Genomic DNA, 19,869 nt, shown 5'->3' with positions numbered 1-19,869 from the left:
AGGGCTTGACAAGGGAATGACAGAACATTGCAAAATGACGAGGACAGGAAAGAATGGTCAGTAAGACGAGATCTTTCAAAGGAAGATGGAGAAGTTGAAACTGAGCCTTGAGGAAGTGAAATGTTAAAATAATAGAAATGAAGAATTTTTTTTTTTTGCAAGGTGATATTGTTTGGGAAGCCAATGAGGTTTGTGTATGAAAACAAACCAAAAAACCAAACAAACTAAAAAAAAAAAAATGATTGCAAGTGAAAGTCAAAGGGCGAGACATGTTCCTGAAAATACTATATACTAACAAATATGGGTCACGGGAAGTATATCGAGAGTTAAATGATACAGCTTAAGATGCCAGGAACTGTTGCAATATCAGACAAAATTGTTAATTTAATGGTATTCCCAAGGGGATATGCCATTTGAAGACATGACTGCAAAATTAGAAAATATGTAGGAGGTGCTATCCAGGTGAAGGAAATTCTAAATGCAGTAGAATGCTAAAGTCCTTGGGAAGTCGACATAATGGCACGGAAGATCTGCAGTGATAAACTGATATTCACTACTACCTACCGTCCACCAGCAAGCATCGCTTGCACTAAAGAACTAAATGACAAAAGAGGGCCTTATAATCATCATCAAAAAGATTGTAGTGAGAGCAGATAAAGATAAATAACGTTTATTGATACATGGTGACTTCACTTTGAAAGCCAAAGACTGGAAATCCTAGGAAGCAAGGACAGAGAACATTTGGACTGGTCAATTCGTAAATCTTACCTGGAGTCTTTAATGTATCAATACGTCCCCCTTCCCAGGTTTGGTGGCATATTTTGATACTTCAATGTATCAATCTGTTAAACAGGCCACGAGAATGAGAGAATAATGCCCCATCATTATTGATGGGCCATCAATATCATCATCCAAAAAACAATGATGCTCCATCATTGCTGGATTTGGTATTTACTAGCGCCGCCCTGTTCCTTATTATCCAAATTGCATTGTCCCTCTTACGGTCGTGCATATTCTTGTTGAATGTCCTGCCTTCCAGGACGAGCGTCTTGCTTTCTGACCGTCCCTCTCGGTCACTTGGCCCTCGATAGAATTCTTGGTGAATCGGATACTATTGATATCATTCGCCTTATGCGTTTCTATTCTCGTATTTTCATCCTTGGTGATATTTAGCGCCCTCTGATTATTCCGCACATTTGATGGTGCTACATAGCCTTTCCGATTTGGTGCCTTGTTTTGATAATTACTTGGTATTTACTAGGAAAGAAGGAGATATTTGGTAATGTAGGGCAAGTGCCCTTATCCTTCAGGAAATCAAATATGCAATGTGTTAAAATATAGAAGAGATTAAAGAGAGGGATATGTGAAATTTTGTATTTCAAGAGAGGACACTATGGGGAACTTGGCAAGTTCATTAATGAAGTTGATTTGGAAGATTTGTTCCTAGACAAGGAAATGAGATGTATATCAAATTTTGAGAGAGAATATGTTCAAAAATTCAACAAAATTTATACCAAAACAGATGCAGAACTAGAAGACCAGACTGGTTCAACAGAACTTAAGGGCACAGGAGACAGACAAAAATGGAATCAATATAGGAAATGGCCAAACCTCTGAAACATTCAATAAAAACAAACATGAAACAACTACAGGATAATGAGAAAAGAGGCAGAAAACAAATTTGAGAAAGAGATAGCGAACAAAATGTGAAACAGAACAAGGACTATTCTATAAATTCATTAAAGCCATTTGCAGGTAAAGGACGAAATCCAGAGGTTGACAATGGGGGAACAGATTTATAGAGAATAACAAGGAAATGAGTGAAACACTAAACGAACAGTTCCAACATTGCGTGTGTGCAATAACCAGACAATACAGATTTATGAGAACAACATACAGGTGTTGACCAGGCCACACACTAGAAGGTGAAGGGACGATGACGTTTCGGTCCTGGACCATTCTCAAGTCGATGGTCCAGGACGGACCGAAACGTCGTCGTCCCTTCACCTTCTAGTGTGTGGTCTGGTCAACATACTTTAGCCACGTTATTGTGACTCATCGCCTGCAACATAGAGGTGTCTCGAGATGAATTTGGTAAAATGTTCAAGGAGCTAGTTAGAAACAAAACAGTTGGCCCAGATTGAATTTCACCTTTGCTATTGAGAGAGTGCGTATCTGAGATGAACATTCTATTTAAATTGATTTTTCTGACATCCTTATGTACAGGAATCTTAGCAGATGCATGGAAAAAGGCAAACATGGTTCCAGTCTACATCAAAATGATAGTAGAGAAGACGTGAGTACGGCTCGATACTCACTCACTCCTTCAGAGCAGGAGAGATTGCTCAAATAGAGGGAATACAGAGAACATATACGACACGCATAGACGAGATAAAGCACCTAAATTATTGGAATCGTCTCAACGCTCTCCAAATGTACTCACTAGAAAGGAGACAGATATCAAATAATATACACGTCAAAAATACTAGAGGGGCCAGGTCCCTAATCTACTCGGTAAAATAACAACATACTGGAGTGAACGATATGGAAGAAAAAGCAGAACAGAACCAGTGAAGAGCAGAGGTGCCATAGGCACAAGCAGAGAACACTGTATAAACATCAGAGGTCCGCGGTTGTTCAACATCCTCCCAGCGAGCATAAGAAATATTGTCTGAACAAACGTGGACATCTTCAAGAGAAAACTGGATAATTTTCTTAAAGAAGTGCCGGATCAACTGGGCTGTGGTGGATGTGCGCGCCTGTGGGCTGCTCCGAACAGCCTATTGGACCAAGCTCTCACAATTCAAGCCTGGCCTCGGGTCGTGTTTAGGGAGTAGAATAACTCCCAGAACCCCATTCAGGTACAATCCAGCTACAAGACCCTTTCTATCGTTGATTAGCAAGGTAGTTAAAGCACTAGAAACATTTTTAAAAACCAAACTGGTAGAACACCTGGAGAGAAATAATAACACAACAGACAGTATGGCTTGCGAACAGAAAGATCCTCTGTAACAAATCTACTTAGTTTCTATGAATGTCTTAGAGTTTATAAGAAAGAGATAGTTGTTCCCACATTAATGGTTGTTCTGAAAACTGAAACATATTGGAGGGGAGATGGGAAGACTTCTGACTTGGATGACAAACTTCGACGGATAGAAGAATGAGGACGGCGATGAGAGACAATGTATCTGACTGGAGAAATGTTACTAGTGGAGTGCCACAGGGATCAGTTCTTGCACCAATGATAGTCAGTCTTTATGAACGATCTAAAAGGAGGAATACATAATTACATGAACATGTTTGCTGATGCTAAGCTACTAGGCAAGATGAGTCTAGATGACTGTCATGCCCTTCAAGGTTACCTGGACGAGAAGGTATATGGAACAACTCTTTGCTAATGGAATTTAATGTGAATAAATACCACGTTATGGACTGTGGTATAGGAGAAAATAGGCCACATGCAAATTACAAATTATATTAAAAGGCATTTAAAGAACTCTGATTAAGAAAGAGATCTAGAGGTGATTCCAAAGAGAAAACTGTCACCTGGGGACTACATAAACATTTTGTTAGGAGCCCCCTTGAGACCACTCAACGAGCCTGACAGCTGAGTGGACGGCGCTTCGGAATCATAATCTTGATATTCCGGGTTCGATCATTGGTGGAGGCGGAAACAAATGGCCAAAGTTTCTTTCACCCTGCTGCACCTGTTCACCTAACAGTAAATAGGTACCTGGGAGTTAGACAGCTGCTACGGGCTGCTTCCTGGGGGGTGTGTAACAAAAAGGAGGCCTGGTCAAGGACCGGGCCGCGGGGACGCTAAGCCCTGAAATCCTCTCAAGATAACCTCAAGAAGACAACCTATGCTACACTTTCTAACTTTGAAAGTCACTTTTAAAGATGTGGATGGCGAATTATTACAAAAAAACTAATTACGACAATTGAGAGACCAAAATCTATATAAACTGCGGTTGTGTGTTGCCCTTGTCTCAAGAAGCACATCATCGAACTAGAAAAGGTGCATAGACGACTAAATGACTGACGGAACTGAAAACAAGAGCTATGAGAAGCGGATAACGGTGTTAAATATAGCAAAGTTAGACGACATAAGAAAGTGAGAAGATATGATCACTTTATACAACAGAAGCAGGAATCGACAAAATTAACAGAAGTCTTGAAACCTGGAACTTCAACTGGAAGAGGTCATATACTTTAGCTGAGGAAACAAAGCTGTTGAAGAAACATTAGAAAATGTACTTTTGTAAACACAGTGGTAGAGGGTTGGAGCAAGTGGTAAATGTGGTGGTGGTGGCCAAAACCGTCAATAGTTTCAAAGCGTTATATGACTGAGTACTGGGAAGACGGGACATCACGAGCGTAGCTCTCATCCTGTAACTACATTTAGGTAATTACACCGCCCCCCCCTCACACATCGGCCTCCCCCCCCTCACACATCGGCCTCCCCCCCCCCATCCTCACACATCGGCCTCCCCCCCCCCATCCTCACACATCGCCCCCCCCCCCATCCTCACACATCGCCCCCACCCCCCCACACACACACACACACACACACACGTATGTACGTACATAGGTCTGGTAGCTGAGTGGACAGCGTGCTGGATTCGTAATTCTGTGACCCGGGTTCGATTCCCGGACCAGGCAGAAACAAATGGGCAAAGTTTCTTTCACCTTGAATGCCCCTGTTACCTAGCAGTAAATAGGTACCTGGGAGTTAGTCAGCTGTCACGGGCTGCTTCCTGGTGTGTGTGGGGTATGAAAAAATAGTAGTAGTAGAAACAGTTGATTGACAGTTGAGAGGCTGGCCGAAAGAGCAGAGCTCAACCCCCGCAAGCACAACTAGGTGAATACACACACACACACACACACACACACACACACACACACACACACACACACACACTCACACACACACACTCATTTAGACAACTATTATACATACAAGACACTGTGCAGTCAAGCATACGCTGCTCTGGTGGGTTGCAACAATTGTGCACACAATACACATTATGGAGACATTATGTACTTGCAATTGAGAGAGAGTGCACATTGTACACTGTGCCCCCCATTGTGTACGTGTTGAGTTGGTGAGTGTTTATGTAGAGCCGCCTGCTGGAGCACTGGGTTCGAGCCCTTACCAGGCATATGTAGCCACTCTCCATACTGCTCACCTGTGTTTTATTGTTTATACTCAGCAGTGGTTGTTACTCTTTCCTTAGTTCTCATTACCTTTTGTTTGCCATACATTAATTTATTAATTTTGTTGTGGTACAGTCTTTAGTGATCTTGTTATTAAATTCCATATTTTAATGTTAAATCTATTTTTGTTATTTTGTTTTAAGTTTTTTTTTTATTTGTGGCCGTGCTTTAAGTTCTATTATTTATTTAGCTTTTTGAGTAACGCAACCCTGGATGTATGAAGAGCAGATTGGATAACTGTTGCCACTTGCGCCGCGGCGGCTACGTTCGCAGATGGCGGCGGCGGCGGCGTGACGGCAGTGGAGCACCAGTGCTGCCCTCCAGTAATGTGTGAGAGCAGGCTTATGGGCCACTCTTGGCAGAGATGTCTTGGCCTGTCTGGGTCGTAGTCTCTCCTCCAGCTGCCGTCCGCTGCCCGCCGCCCGCTGCCAGCCGCCCTCACTCACCACACCATCAAACGACTGCTCGTCTCTTTCAGACATTCCTTGGTGTTCCCTCAAGTGAAAACGATAGATTCACTGCCGGAGGAGCCCTCAAATCTTGCCCAAGATATGAAAAGCAAGTTAGTGTAAGTGCCATGACAGGTCACCTGACTCGACTGTCGTGACTGGCTTGACACGCGTGCGCTACACTCACTCCCGTCCACCTCCCGCCCGTCACTTTCCACACCTGCAGCAGCTGGTGTGGAGTGGCGGCCGGGTGACTGGGGGCGTGAGTGGCAGAGCAGCGTGGAGACCCTCACAGTCTGCTTGGGACATGAGCTTGGGACTGTACCGTACTTTAGAGCAACTACCACTGTCAAACTAACACCACTAACAATCACGAGACGCAGAGCGGCGGATCACACCGCTTGGCTGCGCCTCTACTTCAACTCCCACCCCATCACCTCAACTTCCATCCCCATCACCTCAACCCCCATCCGTCCTCCCTTTGCCCCTCCTTCCATCCGCATCCTGTCACCTTTGACAGGTTTTGTTCCCAACCTGTCCAAAAAGTATTAATGAGTTAACAAGTTTGTTTAGTTAAGTGATGCCCTGTTGCAGTAACAGCCTTAATAATTGTTTGTGATTGATTACCCAGAGTTTTGTAACCCTGCCCGTCCCCCCCCTCCCATTAAGCCTCCCCCCCCATCTCCCTCCCATACATCCCACCCAAAAATGCCGCTTCACACGCGGCTTGACTTCAAATCTCAAGACCGAGCAAGTGGCAACAAACCAAGGAAAATCTTTGAGCAGCGGTAGCTACTAATAATTTAGATTTTGGTTTTTAATGAATCCCCGTTGGTGGTTTTCTTGGTAACCACAGTAACAACGAGTTAATCGGTTTTCTTAACTTTGTTAAAACTTGTGTTGCATGTTTTGTTATTTCTAGTTGAGTTTGTATCAGTGCATGACTTTATTTGACTTTAGTGTGATGGTGGTTGTGACTGCAGGGTTCCCACTTCCAGGACGCCTGCGGGAGCTGCACGCAGGGGTCGCGATCCTCAAATGGCAACCGGGGATGATGATGCAGACCCAAGGCACGGGCACTGACTAATCTAGTAACGGGGAGGAGGGGTGGGGGGAGGGTGGGTGGCAGTGGGCCACCACCTAGGCCCACCACCTACACGCTACACGTCGCTCACCACCTACACCGGCCCATGTACACTATTGACCACACCCCGGCTCAACACTAAAGAGTCGATATCCTTTTAATAGCCAGTATTTTTTTGTTATTTTTTTATTTTTATTTTGTTCAATTTAAGGGCACTTGTGATAGTGAGAGGCACTGGTGGTGTGGGAGAGAGAGGTGACAGTGGTGGAGTAATGCAGGGTGGGAGGTAGTAGGCGAGTATAGGTCAGCAAGAGACTGACTGGTAGTAACAGGTAGGTTGGAGTAGTAGACAAGATAAAGCACTCACGACAGTAGATGACTTGGGCCATATCCAGGGAGATCAACTCCTGAGCGAGAACACTCGTGGTCATGTTGAAGCTAAACTACTCCTGGCTAAGGCTCTTTGTTGTTTTGAATGGTAATACTTGCTGGTAGAGGTACTAACACGTATTAGTCTTGAACTCACACATGTTGCCTAACAAGTAAATTGGTGTGTTGGTAGTGGTAGGAAGGTGGACAAGTTAGTGCCGAGGGTCATTGCCACCATGACCGGCCCTTGACCTGACCCCAACAAGTGCGCTCCAGAAGAGGGAGAGGGGAAGGGTTCGAGATAGTGAGAGAAACGACAAATTAACGGAAAAGGCAAGATCATATAGGAAGGTGAGAATGACCGTTAACATTTCTTAAATAATAGATGAAATGTGAAATGAGGTATTGTGCACAATTTTAAATTAAATTTCAAGATGCTATTAATCTTCAATTTGAAGTGAGATGCCAGCAGAGGCGAGTGGGTTAGTTATGGAGCGGCGTGTAGGTAGTTGTGTAGTCCAAGATACTCTCACGCGTCAGGTGAGAGGTGGTGTTGGGAGAGTGTGGCGTCAAGTGAGAGGTGGTGTTAGGAGAGAGTGGCATCAAGTGAGAGGTGGTGTTAGGAGAGTGTTGCGTCAAGTGAGAGGTGGTGTTGGGAGAGTGTCGTATCAAGTGAGAGGTGGTGTTAGGAGAGTGTCGCGTCAAGTGAGAGGTGGTGTTAGGAGAGGGTGGCGTCAAGTGAGAGGTGGTGTTAGGAGAGTGTGGCGTCAAGTAAGAGGTGGTGTTGGGAGAGTGTGGCGTCAAGTGAGAGGTGGTGGGAAGATGGTGGACTTGACTGGTGGATCTTGAGGGTTGGCAAACATGACTTACTCCCACTTAACCCACTCTATAATATTAGCTCTTTATAGTATTTTAATTTGAAGATTTAGAATAGGCATTTGCATAGCTGATTAGTCAAAGACATATGTGTAATATAAGTAAATGTATTGTAATGAAAGTGAAGTATAGTAATGGAAATGAAGTATAGTAGTTAGCTTGTTAATTTTAGTTGTACATTACTTTACACATGTGGCTTTGCTATAGAATAGGTACTCTAATTACAGATTTAATACTGGTTAATTGTTTTGATTTAATACTCAAGTCAATTTAGCTTTTCAAATGCCGGTTATGACAAAATATTGTTTACCTTCAAGGCTAGAGGACCAGTGCTTGTATATCCGTGGACGATTTTGTTTAGGAGTTAGAAGTGAAGTAGTGCACGAAACAATGACCAGTTGCTTATACAATGGGGAATAGAGCAAGGCTAGTTGGTGATTGGTGGAAGGTTTGTAGTGGTGCGTGGCTTGCACCAAGCATCCCTGCTGGCAGCTCCGACTGGTGGCACTGGGGAGGTTACACCTGCGACTAGTGGCCTTTAGCGGCCTGACGAGCATGACACGTGCACTGGAGCATCTCGAGCCTTCACTGGTAGTCCCTATACTTGTGCAGCTTTCTTGACACTTGACAAGACCATGCTTCTAGGTAGCAAGGTGACAATGTCAGATATAAGGGAGCAGCAGGCTCGAGGCGCACCATGCACAGGCATGGGTGGAGGGATGACTGTACCACGACTACGTCACTTTCGTCATATCATCATAATTACAGCCGCTTCAATTTGAGAATATGCCTTAAATAAGTTTCATCATATTTGCAATACTTTTTAAAAGACTCACCCAGGTTTTCTTTGTATATATAAGCAGGCTGTTTGAGTGTTAATAAAGAGTGGTAGTGTGAATGGGGTGGTGGGTGAGTGCCACGAATTGTGGTTTGATGCTAACTGGGGATGGTGTTCTCCGCAGGTATTCCCCCGGGTCGGGTGATAACCTGCTGGGGAACTCCCTCCTCCCCGGCAGTGCCCTCAACGGTTCCGGTTGGTGCATATTTGTTTATAACCTAGCGCCCGAGACAGAAGAGAACATCCTGTGGCAGCTTTTTGGACCCTTCGGTGCCGTGCAGAACGTGAAGGTTATCCGCGACCTACAGACCAACAAGTGTAAGGGCTTTGGCTTCGTGACCATGACCAACTACGACGAAGCTGTGGTCGCCATCCAGTCTCTGAACGGCTACACGCTTGGCAACCGTGTTCTCCAAGTTTCGTTCAAGACCAATAAGCACAAGAGTTAAGGTGGGCTGCTACTCGACGTCCGGACTGTGGTGGCGGTGCTGCAGCCCGGAGTGCCAGAGCTGTTGTCTCCTGAGGACACCAGCACAGGCGCTGCCCGCCACGTCACTCGTCTCCTCCCGGTGGCGGGTGTGGTCAACACGGCCCCCCCACGACGGCGTGGCCCACACCATGGGGGTCATGTGCTAGTCAGGTCCAGAGGACCCTGGGGTGTCCTACTCCGTAATTGGCAGCAGTAAAAGCTGTAGCCGCAACAGCTATGTCTGTAGCAGCCACAACAGGGGCCACCGGCGGCTGAGGTACACAGCAACCACCTCTATGGCCCCCCTGCTACCCGGACTGGGCCCCCTCCCCCCTCCTCCTCCCCCCCTTCCCCCCCGCCGCACTACATGTGAGGCGCCCTCGCGGGGAGGTCGTCCTGCGCCCGCCCCCCGCCATCCAAATATATGTATATTAGAACCGTACTTACTACAAACAATTTATCAAGTCATATGATCTGATTATCCCAAAGCAGAACTAGTCGGCTAAGTGAGGATTTATCACAAGGTGCTAGTCGCACTAAGGCCAATAGTGGACTCGATTGAGAGCCACTCACCGCTGATATCATTAATACTGTAAGTTGTCAAGTTGTCGAGTCCTCAAAACCTTGTGTGAATGGGTTTGCGCTGCTGGAAGTGGGTGTAGGCAGGCCCGTGACTGCGGGAGGTGTAGGTGTGTGCGCGCATGTACCGTGCCCGCCCCTCGCCACCCTGCCTGCACACACACCTCTCGCGCTCTTATTTATTGATATTTATCTGATATTTAAAGCTAAGTGTATTTTTATTGTCTTTACTATTGTACACTTGAAAGAAAGGAGTGTAATGGAATTATTTTGCCAGTCTGTGGAAAATAGTTAGTATTTTGTTTACCTTGTCAAAGGAAGATAGTTTAGTATTTTGTGTTTATTACCTTGTCAATAATGAGCAGCAATAGAATCTCAAGTTTTGTTTTAGGTTGTGTTCTTGCTTGAAGTAAGGAAGCAAGTTTTCTAGTCTTTATTTGAAGTCAATTATGTATCGTAGGTTGATTTTCCTAGGTGTAGTTTCACGTTTTCCGATAATTTCAATGTGTAAAAGGTTAATTTCTTGTCTTTTTATGATTGTTACATTTTCTTTATTTCTGTATACACCAAATGTCATCACTATTTTAGTTCTGAATGGCTGGGAAATAAATTTAGTTTGTTTATTTGAGTTTGCCTTTTTATTTAGTTGACACTTTATTTGGCCCCTTTTAGTTCCTCACTAACATGTTGCACGGCGAAGCTTAACGCACGGATCCTTTAGTTGTTGAGGTGTGTGTTTACAGCACCAACATGTGCTGCTGCCGCCCCAGCCCTCCCCGTCACACCCGCCTCTGTCAAGGTAGAGAGGGGGCGGATCCTTGCTGACACTTGCGGCTGTGAGGAGAGTAGCGGCTCGGTGGCAGCATCCCCATCCTTTGCTGCAACCCATGTCCTTCGCCGTCTCCACCGCCCGCTGCCTGCCGCCCCGCCAGTGGTAGCAACAGGTGGAGAGACGTCTGCAAGGGCGTGGTGGGCACTTGGGCTTATCAACATTGCGTTGAGTTGGTCGTCTTGGTTTGCTTCTTGGGACTTCTGTTTTGGGTTTTTGAGGATAAAACCGCGCAAGTTAAGCACACAAAGTACTGGTGGTCCTCGAGCAGGTGTCACAATAAAGACTACTTAATGATCGACCCTTCTGTACTAATCTGCTGTCAAGGTAAGGATAAGGGAAACTTCCATGCAAACCTAAAGATTATCTTGAGAAAATGTGTCTATTTTTGTACAGAAATTTAGATAAAGAACCCTAATAACATTCCTGCATCAATCGATATAAGTCAATAATAATAATGATGATGATAATTTATAATTATTATTATTATTATTATTATTATTCCTGCATCAATCGATATAAGTTAAGCATATGTAGATGGCAGTGTTGTGATTCGAGTTCCGAATTTTGCAGTCTGATTTTGAATCTCACCCTTCGCGCACCCTATTTGTAAGGGCGACTTTTCTGAAGCACATCAGATTATTCAACCCTACATTTCACTCAGTGTAAGATGTGTATGTACGGGTGATATTTTTCTACCGAGATTGTAGTCTTCGGAACTCTTCTTTATATACCCGCCGAAGCACCCGTTAAGAACAGACACGGTGGTTCTTCTGTTCATAGAGGGTTTTAACAAGTTTTATCAGTTTTTTATATACAGTACCAAAGGCTAGTTGTCGGCACTTGTCTATAAGAATTATGTCTGTGGGGGCTATAATTATTAGGTGGTTGAAAGCCCTCTTGGGAAGGCCAATAATAATATACATGTACCCAGTTTTAAACATCAGGGAAGTAAGAAAATAAAGTTTAAGCCAAAAAATATCTTAGGGTCTGAAAGGAAAAGGATTGACGTAGATGGGTGCCATTGTTTTGGGTTTCTTGGTTGAAGCTTACAAAGGTTCTGGGATGGTGTAGAAGCTGGTCTGTAGGCTGGACGTGTAGATGGTATGTATTCTGGGGACTGTTGCCTATGAGGTAATTACAGTTGTTGTTAGGACTGTTGAAAAGTAGTTTGTGAAGGTATTTTTATGCTGAGAATATATATGAAAGATTGCTATCACCCCCGTTCATATTATCCCTCTATGAATAAATCAACGAAATAGATTAATATTGATAATGGTACTTCTTGTTGAATAGATTTGATGTTAATGAAGCGCAGGTGAACAGATACATTCCTCTTTCCGTCACAAATATTTGCGTTCTAGTCGACTGCCCCAAAGGTGACTCGCGCGAGGCTAGGCGGCGGTGCCACACGGGATAGGTGGTGGTGGGTAGCGGCAACTATCCCCCCAGCAGTGCCATCCCTCACGGTGATGGTGACGCTAGCCACCACCCCTGCCAACTCCCGCTCACTTGCTCTACTACTTAAAACTCATGGGCCAAATAGTATAAATTCCGGGCAAGGAATATGTCACAAATCTTAATATTAAAAGCCTTTGCTCAGAGAACTGCAGGGATATTTTCAGTAAGCAACCTTTAATGTTACTGAATGTTAAAATATGGCGGTGTTTATGGCTTGTGAGAGAAGATATGGCAGAGGTGGGCGTGAGAGAAGGCCCAAGGCTGGTGTAACCATGCCATGCCGCCCGCAGCACCCGCCCGTCGGCCACGCTGCCTCCCTCAATACATTTTTGCGGGAGTCAGTACCCACAGACTTTGGTTTCAGGATTTATTTATTAAGATGGTAAACACGTGTATTGCATGATAAATCCTATACTCAGTGTAACCAAAGGTGCATTAACAGTTGGATCTCAGAATAATGTTCGTTCAAAGGAAAAGTTGGGCGCAGGTGTAAGTGTTGGATGGTTGATAGTTTACCTGCTCAGGCGGAGTGTTTGGCCATGTGGGGCCACCCCCTCTTGGTTGAGGCACTGGCCTGGGCCAGTAAGGGGTGGCCTTCTGTCCACCACAGGACCGCGCCACAGAGTGAAGGACTTTACGGATGCAAATTCCTTGGTGCCGTCTGCTCCTAGCGGTGTCCCTTCACGGGGGTGGTAATGCTACCGGCCCCGAGTGGTGGCAGCGGATAGGGGTAGGCAGACACTGCCCTAGTAATGCGGGCAGTGCAGCGAGTCGGAGGCGCCGTGCCGCTGCCACATGCAGTGGCAGTGTGACACGGCAGGTGGTGGCGGCGCGACTCCCCGGCCTCGCTCGTTGCCCAACACGTAAAACCCAGTCTGTCAATGTGTTTGTCGATTACGATGCATTCAGTTTGCATTTTACCGCGTATCTAGTATCGTAATTTATAAAATATTATTGTATCTATTTGTCATCTTCTTGTATATTATTCAAGTCTAGTTTGAATATTGTTCATATTATTATTCCTCTTAGAAGGGAGCATGCGGAGTCTCCTACTCGCCACGAGATTGTGTACCCATCTAAATTGGTTACCGGGCTGTGGTGGGGGCGAGGGCGTGTGCGTGGGCGGAACCTGTTGATAGCACAAACCACCCGCGCCCTTGGTCGCCCACGCCAGTTCCCGCCCGCACCATAGGCCCTACAACCACACTCCGCATGTCTCCCAACACTTGGATTTATTGTATATGTAATGTAAACCTTTTCTCCTCTTTGTGTGTTGTAGCCTACTAGGTTTAACGCCACACTCCCACTCCGGCTGACGGGCCCTGCACGCCGCGTCACCCGCAGGCGTCACCAAATCTGCCCACTACGCCCGTCTTGGTGCTTGGTTCACGCCGCCCGCTGCCCACCAGTGCCGTGCTCTCTACCCTGTCTCCCTCGCCTCGCACCCTCCCGTCTTTGCCTTCCTCGTAACGAGCAGTGGCAAAGGCTGGGTGAGTGGGTGGTGAGGGCGCTAGGGGTGGGAGGTCGGCCATGGCGGGGGCGTGTTTACGTGCGTGCGTCCTGGAGGGAAGTTCTCTGGTGCCACGTTGTTTCGCAAGCTCTCACTCAATCATTCCATGTTCTCTGTGTCTGTGTTTGTATTGAGTCTAAACTGCAACTTGTTAACGACTTTGGGGGTCTAATCCGAATACCTCGACAACAAATGATGCAATAATGTCTTTTATCCGACTCTTATTGTAGAGTAGTCTATAAAGATTATAATAAAAGTCATCCAAAGAGAAGTAGTGGTTTCAAATCTAAATTTTTATTATAAAATGCCTTGGGACACCATCTCTGGCACAACTATTTTGTAAGTGTTACAGATGAATTTTTGAGCAAATACCGCTGGGGATGGTGACCCGAGCCTTGGCCGTATGTTTCCACACCCGCCAATTCTTGATTTGCCACGTGAAGTACATAATGATAGTGTCGGGCAGCCGCCAGTAGCGCGCCGCCTGGCACGGGTGTAGGCCGCGCGCGGCCGCTGGGTGCGAGGCCTCGTGCCCTGGTCGCCGCGGTCACCAGCCACCTCACGCAGCCACCTTTACTTTTCTGCTCGTTAAGTCAGGCAGGACTTTGTTGGTGTTAGACTGGCCATTCTAGTTATATATGCAATTGTTTACCAGCCCTGCCGTCACCAGTCCGTTGTGGTGGGGAACACAGGCGGCCTCACCTAGCCTCCCGGCGGCGTCACTGCACCACCTGTTGTTGACCCGTCCTATTCCCACCCACTGGGCATGTCCTGGTGTAGGTAGGAGTGAGGGCGGGCGGCGGCCTACATCGGCCGCTTATCTTGGCTCGGGGGCCTGACTACCACTGGCCCGGGCTGACTCAGTTGCCGCCTGTAGGCGCCACTTTGGTTGTTGTGTTGCCCCCGAGTGGACGGCAGCACCTTGCCGCCCACAACCTGCCCCGCCACATGTCATGGAATGGCCACCTCCTTCTGTACTGTTCTGCTTCTGTAGAGTGCCGCCGCTAGGTGTCTGTGTGTATGGTTTACATTACCTCCGGGCGTCGTACGCGCTGCGCCCCGCCCCGGCACCCACTACCACCACCCACGACCGCGCCGCCCCACACAGGGCCACGCACACGGGCGGGGACAGCAGAGCACCCACACCCGGGTTTTGTCTCCTGACATCTTTAGCACGTAAGACTTTTCTCCTGATAATTATCATTCTTCTTATTTAGAGTAATAATCCGATATACAGGCATATAGTATGAGCGCTTCTGTATAAGTTACCGTAGTATAACTATTAATATTATTATATTTAATGTGTCATTAGTCTATCTGTTTGCTTGTTTAACTTGTCGAGTGTAGAGCCATGGGTTGGATTTTGGTTATTTTGGTCACATGTCGCAAAGGAAATTAAGAGAAAATCCAGATGACATATTTGTAATTTGAGATATGATGTAAGAAATAATTTTAGCAGAGCCTACGAGGACCCCCCGAGACAGCCCGCCCAAGCGGCCACGAAGGTATCATACTGCTGCCCTACGCCCACAACTGGAATGGCCAAACTCTCTCCCATCGACTTTGGTTTGAATACTGTACTGCTCGTATTATCCAAGTACTTAATCATTGGTTTTGTCGTGTATTTGTGTTCCAAGCAGTCTTAGACACTAAACCAAGTTGTAGATGATAAGTTCTTTGCCAGTTCATGTAAGTTCCCCCTTCAATTTTCGCTGGGATCCGGTCTCCGTTTTCTTTGAGTTGTCAGTCGCTCTTGGAGGCGCGCCGACCGGCCGAGCCTCTCCTGTCCCTATGTCTCCTCCACTTCCTCACCCACCCTTTCTTTCTTTTTTACTTCCATCACTTTCTATTTGTCAAATACCTATTAACACACCCCCAACACCCTCCCCCGCCCTTCTCCTGACCCCCCTATCCTAGTCCTCCCCAGGTCCCACCTTCCCCTTTTCCTTCCCTGCAAGGTGCCCCAAACTTTGCTCTGCAGCCCAAAATGCCACCACCACCCGCGTTCTTCTTGCCCTCATGTTTCCTGTCACTCGTAATGAGGCAATTGTGATTTTGGCAAGGACCTGAACAATTAACCAAAAAGTTGAGCAGGGAGCTTTCCACGGCTGTTTATTTATTTACCGATGTTTTAGGCCAGGAGGGCTGGCGCACTGAGGGTGGTGGCTGGCCGGGAGGACCTAGCCATTAACAACCCTCCCATACAGGTGGTCTTAACCAACACGCACTCCGCTTAATACTCATCCTGGCTGCCACATCCTACATTTGTCACAAGTTGGCTAACCAATAAAATCATAAACGCCAAAATTAAGCCTCAAACGGTGCAATAAAACATGTGATATTGGCTTGATGGTAAACCCTCTTTATTTATGTTAGTAAGACGGCCGCTCCGCCCCCACAGCCCGCCCCCAGCTGCGCCACCCCAGCCGGACAAGCCCCTGACCAATTTTTGTACACAGCGATGCAGATCGATCTTGTTGTCGTTTCCAAAGGTAGTTTTGGTTGTATTGCAATATTTGTACTTTTCCATGTTGAAACCTTAAACAATAAATTATTGCAAGACATGTTTATATCTTGTTTTACTAACCGTCTATCCTTCCGCCTCTTCCTTACCTTGATCTGTGTACTAACAGCACCATCACCTTGCCTCCACCATCCCTGGCACATGTACACCTGGCCTCCACCATCCCAGGCACATGTACTCCCTCGCCTCCACCATCCCTGGCACATGTACACCCTCGCCTCCACTATCCCTGGCACATGTACACCCTTGCCTCCACCATCCTGGGCACATGTACACTCTCGCCTTCACCATCCTGGGCACATGTACACCCTCGCCTCCACCATCCTGGGCACATGTACACCCTCGCCTTCACCATCCCTGGCACATGTACTCCCTCGCCTCCACCATCCTGGGCACATGTACACCCTCGCCTCCACCATCCTGGGCACATGTACACCCTCGCCTTCACCATCCCTGGCACATGTACTCCCTCGCCTCCACCATCCTGGGCACATGTACACCCTCGCCTCCACCATCCCTGGCACATGTACTCCCTCGCCTCCACCATCCCTGGCACATGTACACCCTCGCCTCCACCATCCTGGGCACATGTACACCTCGCCTCCACCATCCCTGGCACATGTACACCTCGCCTCCACCATCCCTGGCACATGTACACCCTTGCCTCCACCATCCTGGGCACATGTACACCTCGCCTCTACCATCCTGGGCACATGTACTCCCTCGCCTCCACCATCCCTGGCACATGTAACCCTCGCCTCCAGTATCTTCAGTATATGTATATCGAGCTTCTACACCGTCCCAGAGCCCGTGCTTGGATCCCTGGTATACACTCCCCCCCCCACATACCCACGCACCCACCCACCATACACCCACCCACTCACCATACACCACTCAGTAGACTCTATACATCCCACCCCCCAGCAGACTCCCTACACCCAGAAGACAACATTGCAACACCCCCAGCACGCCCCTTGCACGATATACACGCCATCCCCAGTCATACCCTGCTGCTCACACCTCCACCCACACTGCCCAGTGCACACCGAGCCCCCACAGCCTGGGTGTGCACATGTTCCATGGGGCCCCCACAGGGTACCTGGCCACAGGGGGGGGGCCCCCACAGGGTACCTGGCCACAGGGGGGGGGGCCCCCCATTATATGTGCGTTCACACGTGTAGGTCTTAGTCAAACTTTACGTTTTGCGAAGTAGTTATATACACTTTTTTGTATATACGAGACTTGACAAACAAAATTATCGTAAAAATAAGTTAATTTAGACTCTAGAAATTTAGACTTTAGAAATTATTTTGATCAGATTGTGTCTTATATGTTAAACTAAGCTCACGATAACTTTAACATTTTGGCTCACTTTTAACGAAAGTAATGTTATACGTTTGCGAAGACTGTACTTTACTATTATGAGTAGTGTGTTTGTGATAAGGCACTTTGTTTAGTATAGGTTAACATGCCATGGTTGGTTGGAGCGAGTTAGTGCACTTGGGTTAGGCTTGACATCACTCAGGCCACACTTCCTTCCCCCACACTTCCTTCCCCACCCACTTCCTTCTCCACCCACTTGCCTTTTCCTTTTCCTTCCCTTCCTCCCTCCCTCCCTGCAACATCTCAGGCAGTGGTTCTCATTCTACGTTCTCTCCACTGAGTTACTCTCCGCCATTTATATTATGTTACAAATGTTCCAATGAATTCGTTGCTAACAGATTTTAATGTTGTTTTATCTGCTTTGCAAACTTTATTTGACTCATTTTATTATATATAATTTCAGATTATTCTAACCAAAGTACGTAAATGAGATGATTTGTGGCAATGGATAAAATACCGTAATGGGACCGAAAATTTTAATATAAGTAATGTAACCAAGAGTTGATTCTGGAAGATTTTAAAATTCAGATTTTCCAGGACTCGTTGATATGTATCGTGGAGGCAGTGGCTTGAAGCCTTTATGCTGTGGGTAAAGTTGTGTATTAAACGCTTATATACTTAAGGTGTTAAGAGGCTTGACGTGACGTTGAAGACCTCTGGTGTATGATCACAGCCGTAGTCCCTTCCCTACTCGTAGGGCGGGAGGACGTACTTCATCAAAACATTCCTATAAATGTCATTTATATTGGAAAATATTTTATGAATAGGACACATTTACATTAAGATACTTTTGATTTCAAATTGCATTTGGGAAAACTTATTTAAAAGCATAAGTGATGTTAAACCGTGTGAAATGTTTCAAGTTGAACAGGTTGCATGAACTTGGTGAGGCGGAGCCAGGAGGGTGTAGGTGTAGCAGCAGCGGTGTTATTATCATCCAACTCCACCTTCACCACGACAACCACCACCTGCAGTGTTCTTAACCATTTCCATGAGTTAAGTGGACACAATGTCCTCTTTCAAGGCAGTATTAGTAGTAGTAGTAGTAGTAGTGTGAGCTTGCAACAGGGCATTTTACCTTGATCATCTCGTTTGGTGCGTTCACTCATCTTGTGCAACATAGTACCAACAGCCCTTGGACGCTACGGATGAAACTGCTCTGTTGCAAGCCCATAGTACTAACAAATATTTTCAAAATATGGCCTAAATTCTGTGATGTAAGTACCCAAAATTATCAAATAGAATCTCATGTACAAGTTGTTGGAAAAAACAAATTGTGGTCTTTATGGATTCAGTATTTTCTTAAGAGCCCAGTGGTAGACTTGGGGGTCTTGTACTGGGAGTATAAAAGTCTCAGGGACCTGTGCGTGGACATCACACAGGATGGGATATACAGAAAGTTTTGAAAGGCAGTTTTAATAAAATGTTAAACATAATTGCGAGAAGATTTTCACTTCCTTCCCTTATATACACGGAGTTTAATACAGGTTTATCCCTCCCCCCCCTCGCCAAATTCACTTCTCGCTGTGACTCATGTTTACCATAATTTGGTAGGACCTTATCTGCGGCCACAAAGTATTGGCTAGAACTGAGAATATAATTATGATAATATTACCGAGTAAATCAAGGGTTTAGATAAAAAAAAGCTGGAGAGTCTTCTTGCTCTAAATTTTCAAAGTAAGCTGAATATTTTTAATAAATTATACCTAAATTACTTCAATTTTATTGTTTAAAATTTCATCAGGTCTGTGGTTCCCAAGAAAATCTGTTATGATTATGCAAACAAGGTAATTTAAACTAAATTACTGAAACAGTATTTAATAGGAAACAAGCGACCAAAGTATTCGCAATGTACGATTTTGTTTGTTTGAAATGTTGAGAGACTGTGTGTGTGTTGCAGACCCTAGTGTTCCGCCAGTGGATGTTGAGAGACTGTGTGTGTGTTGCAGAGCCTAGTGTTCCGCCAGTGTAGTGGATGACCTGGGGCCAGATTCACGAAGTTAGGCAAGTATTTACGAACGTGTACATCAATCTTCAGTCTTTGATGGCTTCCCCTCCCTTTCCGGCCTGTTCTCGTCGTGAGGGGGCTTGGTGGGCGGCATTCGGAGTGTGATGCTCCATGGGACAGTCCTCTGTCCTTTTGTAGCCTTGTGCTCCTGCTGCTGTCTTCACCAATTTTGCAGGATGTCTTTTCCTTTTCCTAATGTTTCATTTTCTCCCCCCCCCCCCCCTCTTCTCCTTTCTAATTATCATTTCCCGCCGACCTTTTGTCAGTCTTGAT

The 19,869-nt window shown here is 46.1% G+C and overlaps 1 protein-coding gene across 10 annotated transcripts in view; it reads left to right on the top strand.

Annotated features, from left to right (window-relative positions):
- Positions 1-16,251, top strand: part of LOC123747157 (ELAV-like protein 1) — a 300,388-nt gene extending 284,137 nt beyond the window's left edge. For 8 of the 10 annotated variants that reach the window (XM_069313929.1, XM_069313927.1, XM_069313928.1 and 5 more), the window contains 3 exons: positions 5,696-5,785; positions 6,665-6,736; positions 8,958-16,251. In XM_069313929.1, the coding sequence (XP_069170030.1) occupies positions 5,696-5,785; positions 6,665-6,736; positions 8,958-9,282 (487 nt within the window). In that variant the 3' untranslated portion in view covers positions 9,283-16,251. The remainder of the gene's footprint in view (positions 1-5,695; positions 5,786-6,664; positions 6,737-8,957) is intronic. The other 2 variants (XM_069313933.1, XM_069313934.1) reach the window with 2 other exon arrangements.
- Positions 16,252-19,869: the final 3,618 nt, after the last annotated feature.

This window comes from Procambarus clarkii, chromosome 77 (assembly GCF_040958095.1).
Source record: "Procambarus clarkii isolate CNS0578487 chromosome 77, FALCON_Pclarkii_2.0, whole genome shotgun sequence".
Lineage (NCBI taxonomy): Eukaryota > Metazoa > Arthropoda > Malacostraca > Decapoda > Cambaridae > Procambarus > Procambarus clarkii.
This window is presented reverse-complemented; position numbering and strand designations above follow the sequence as displayed.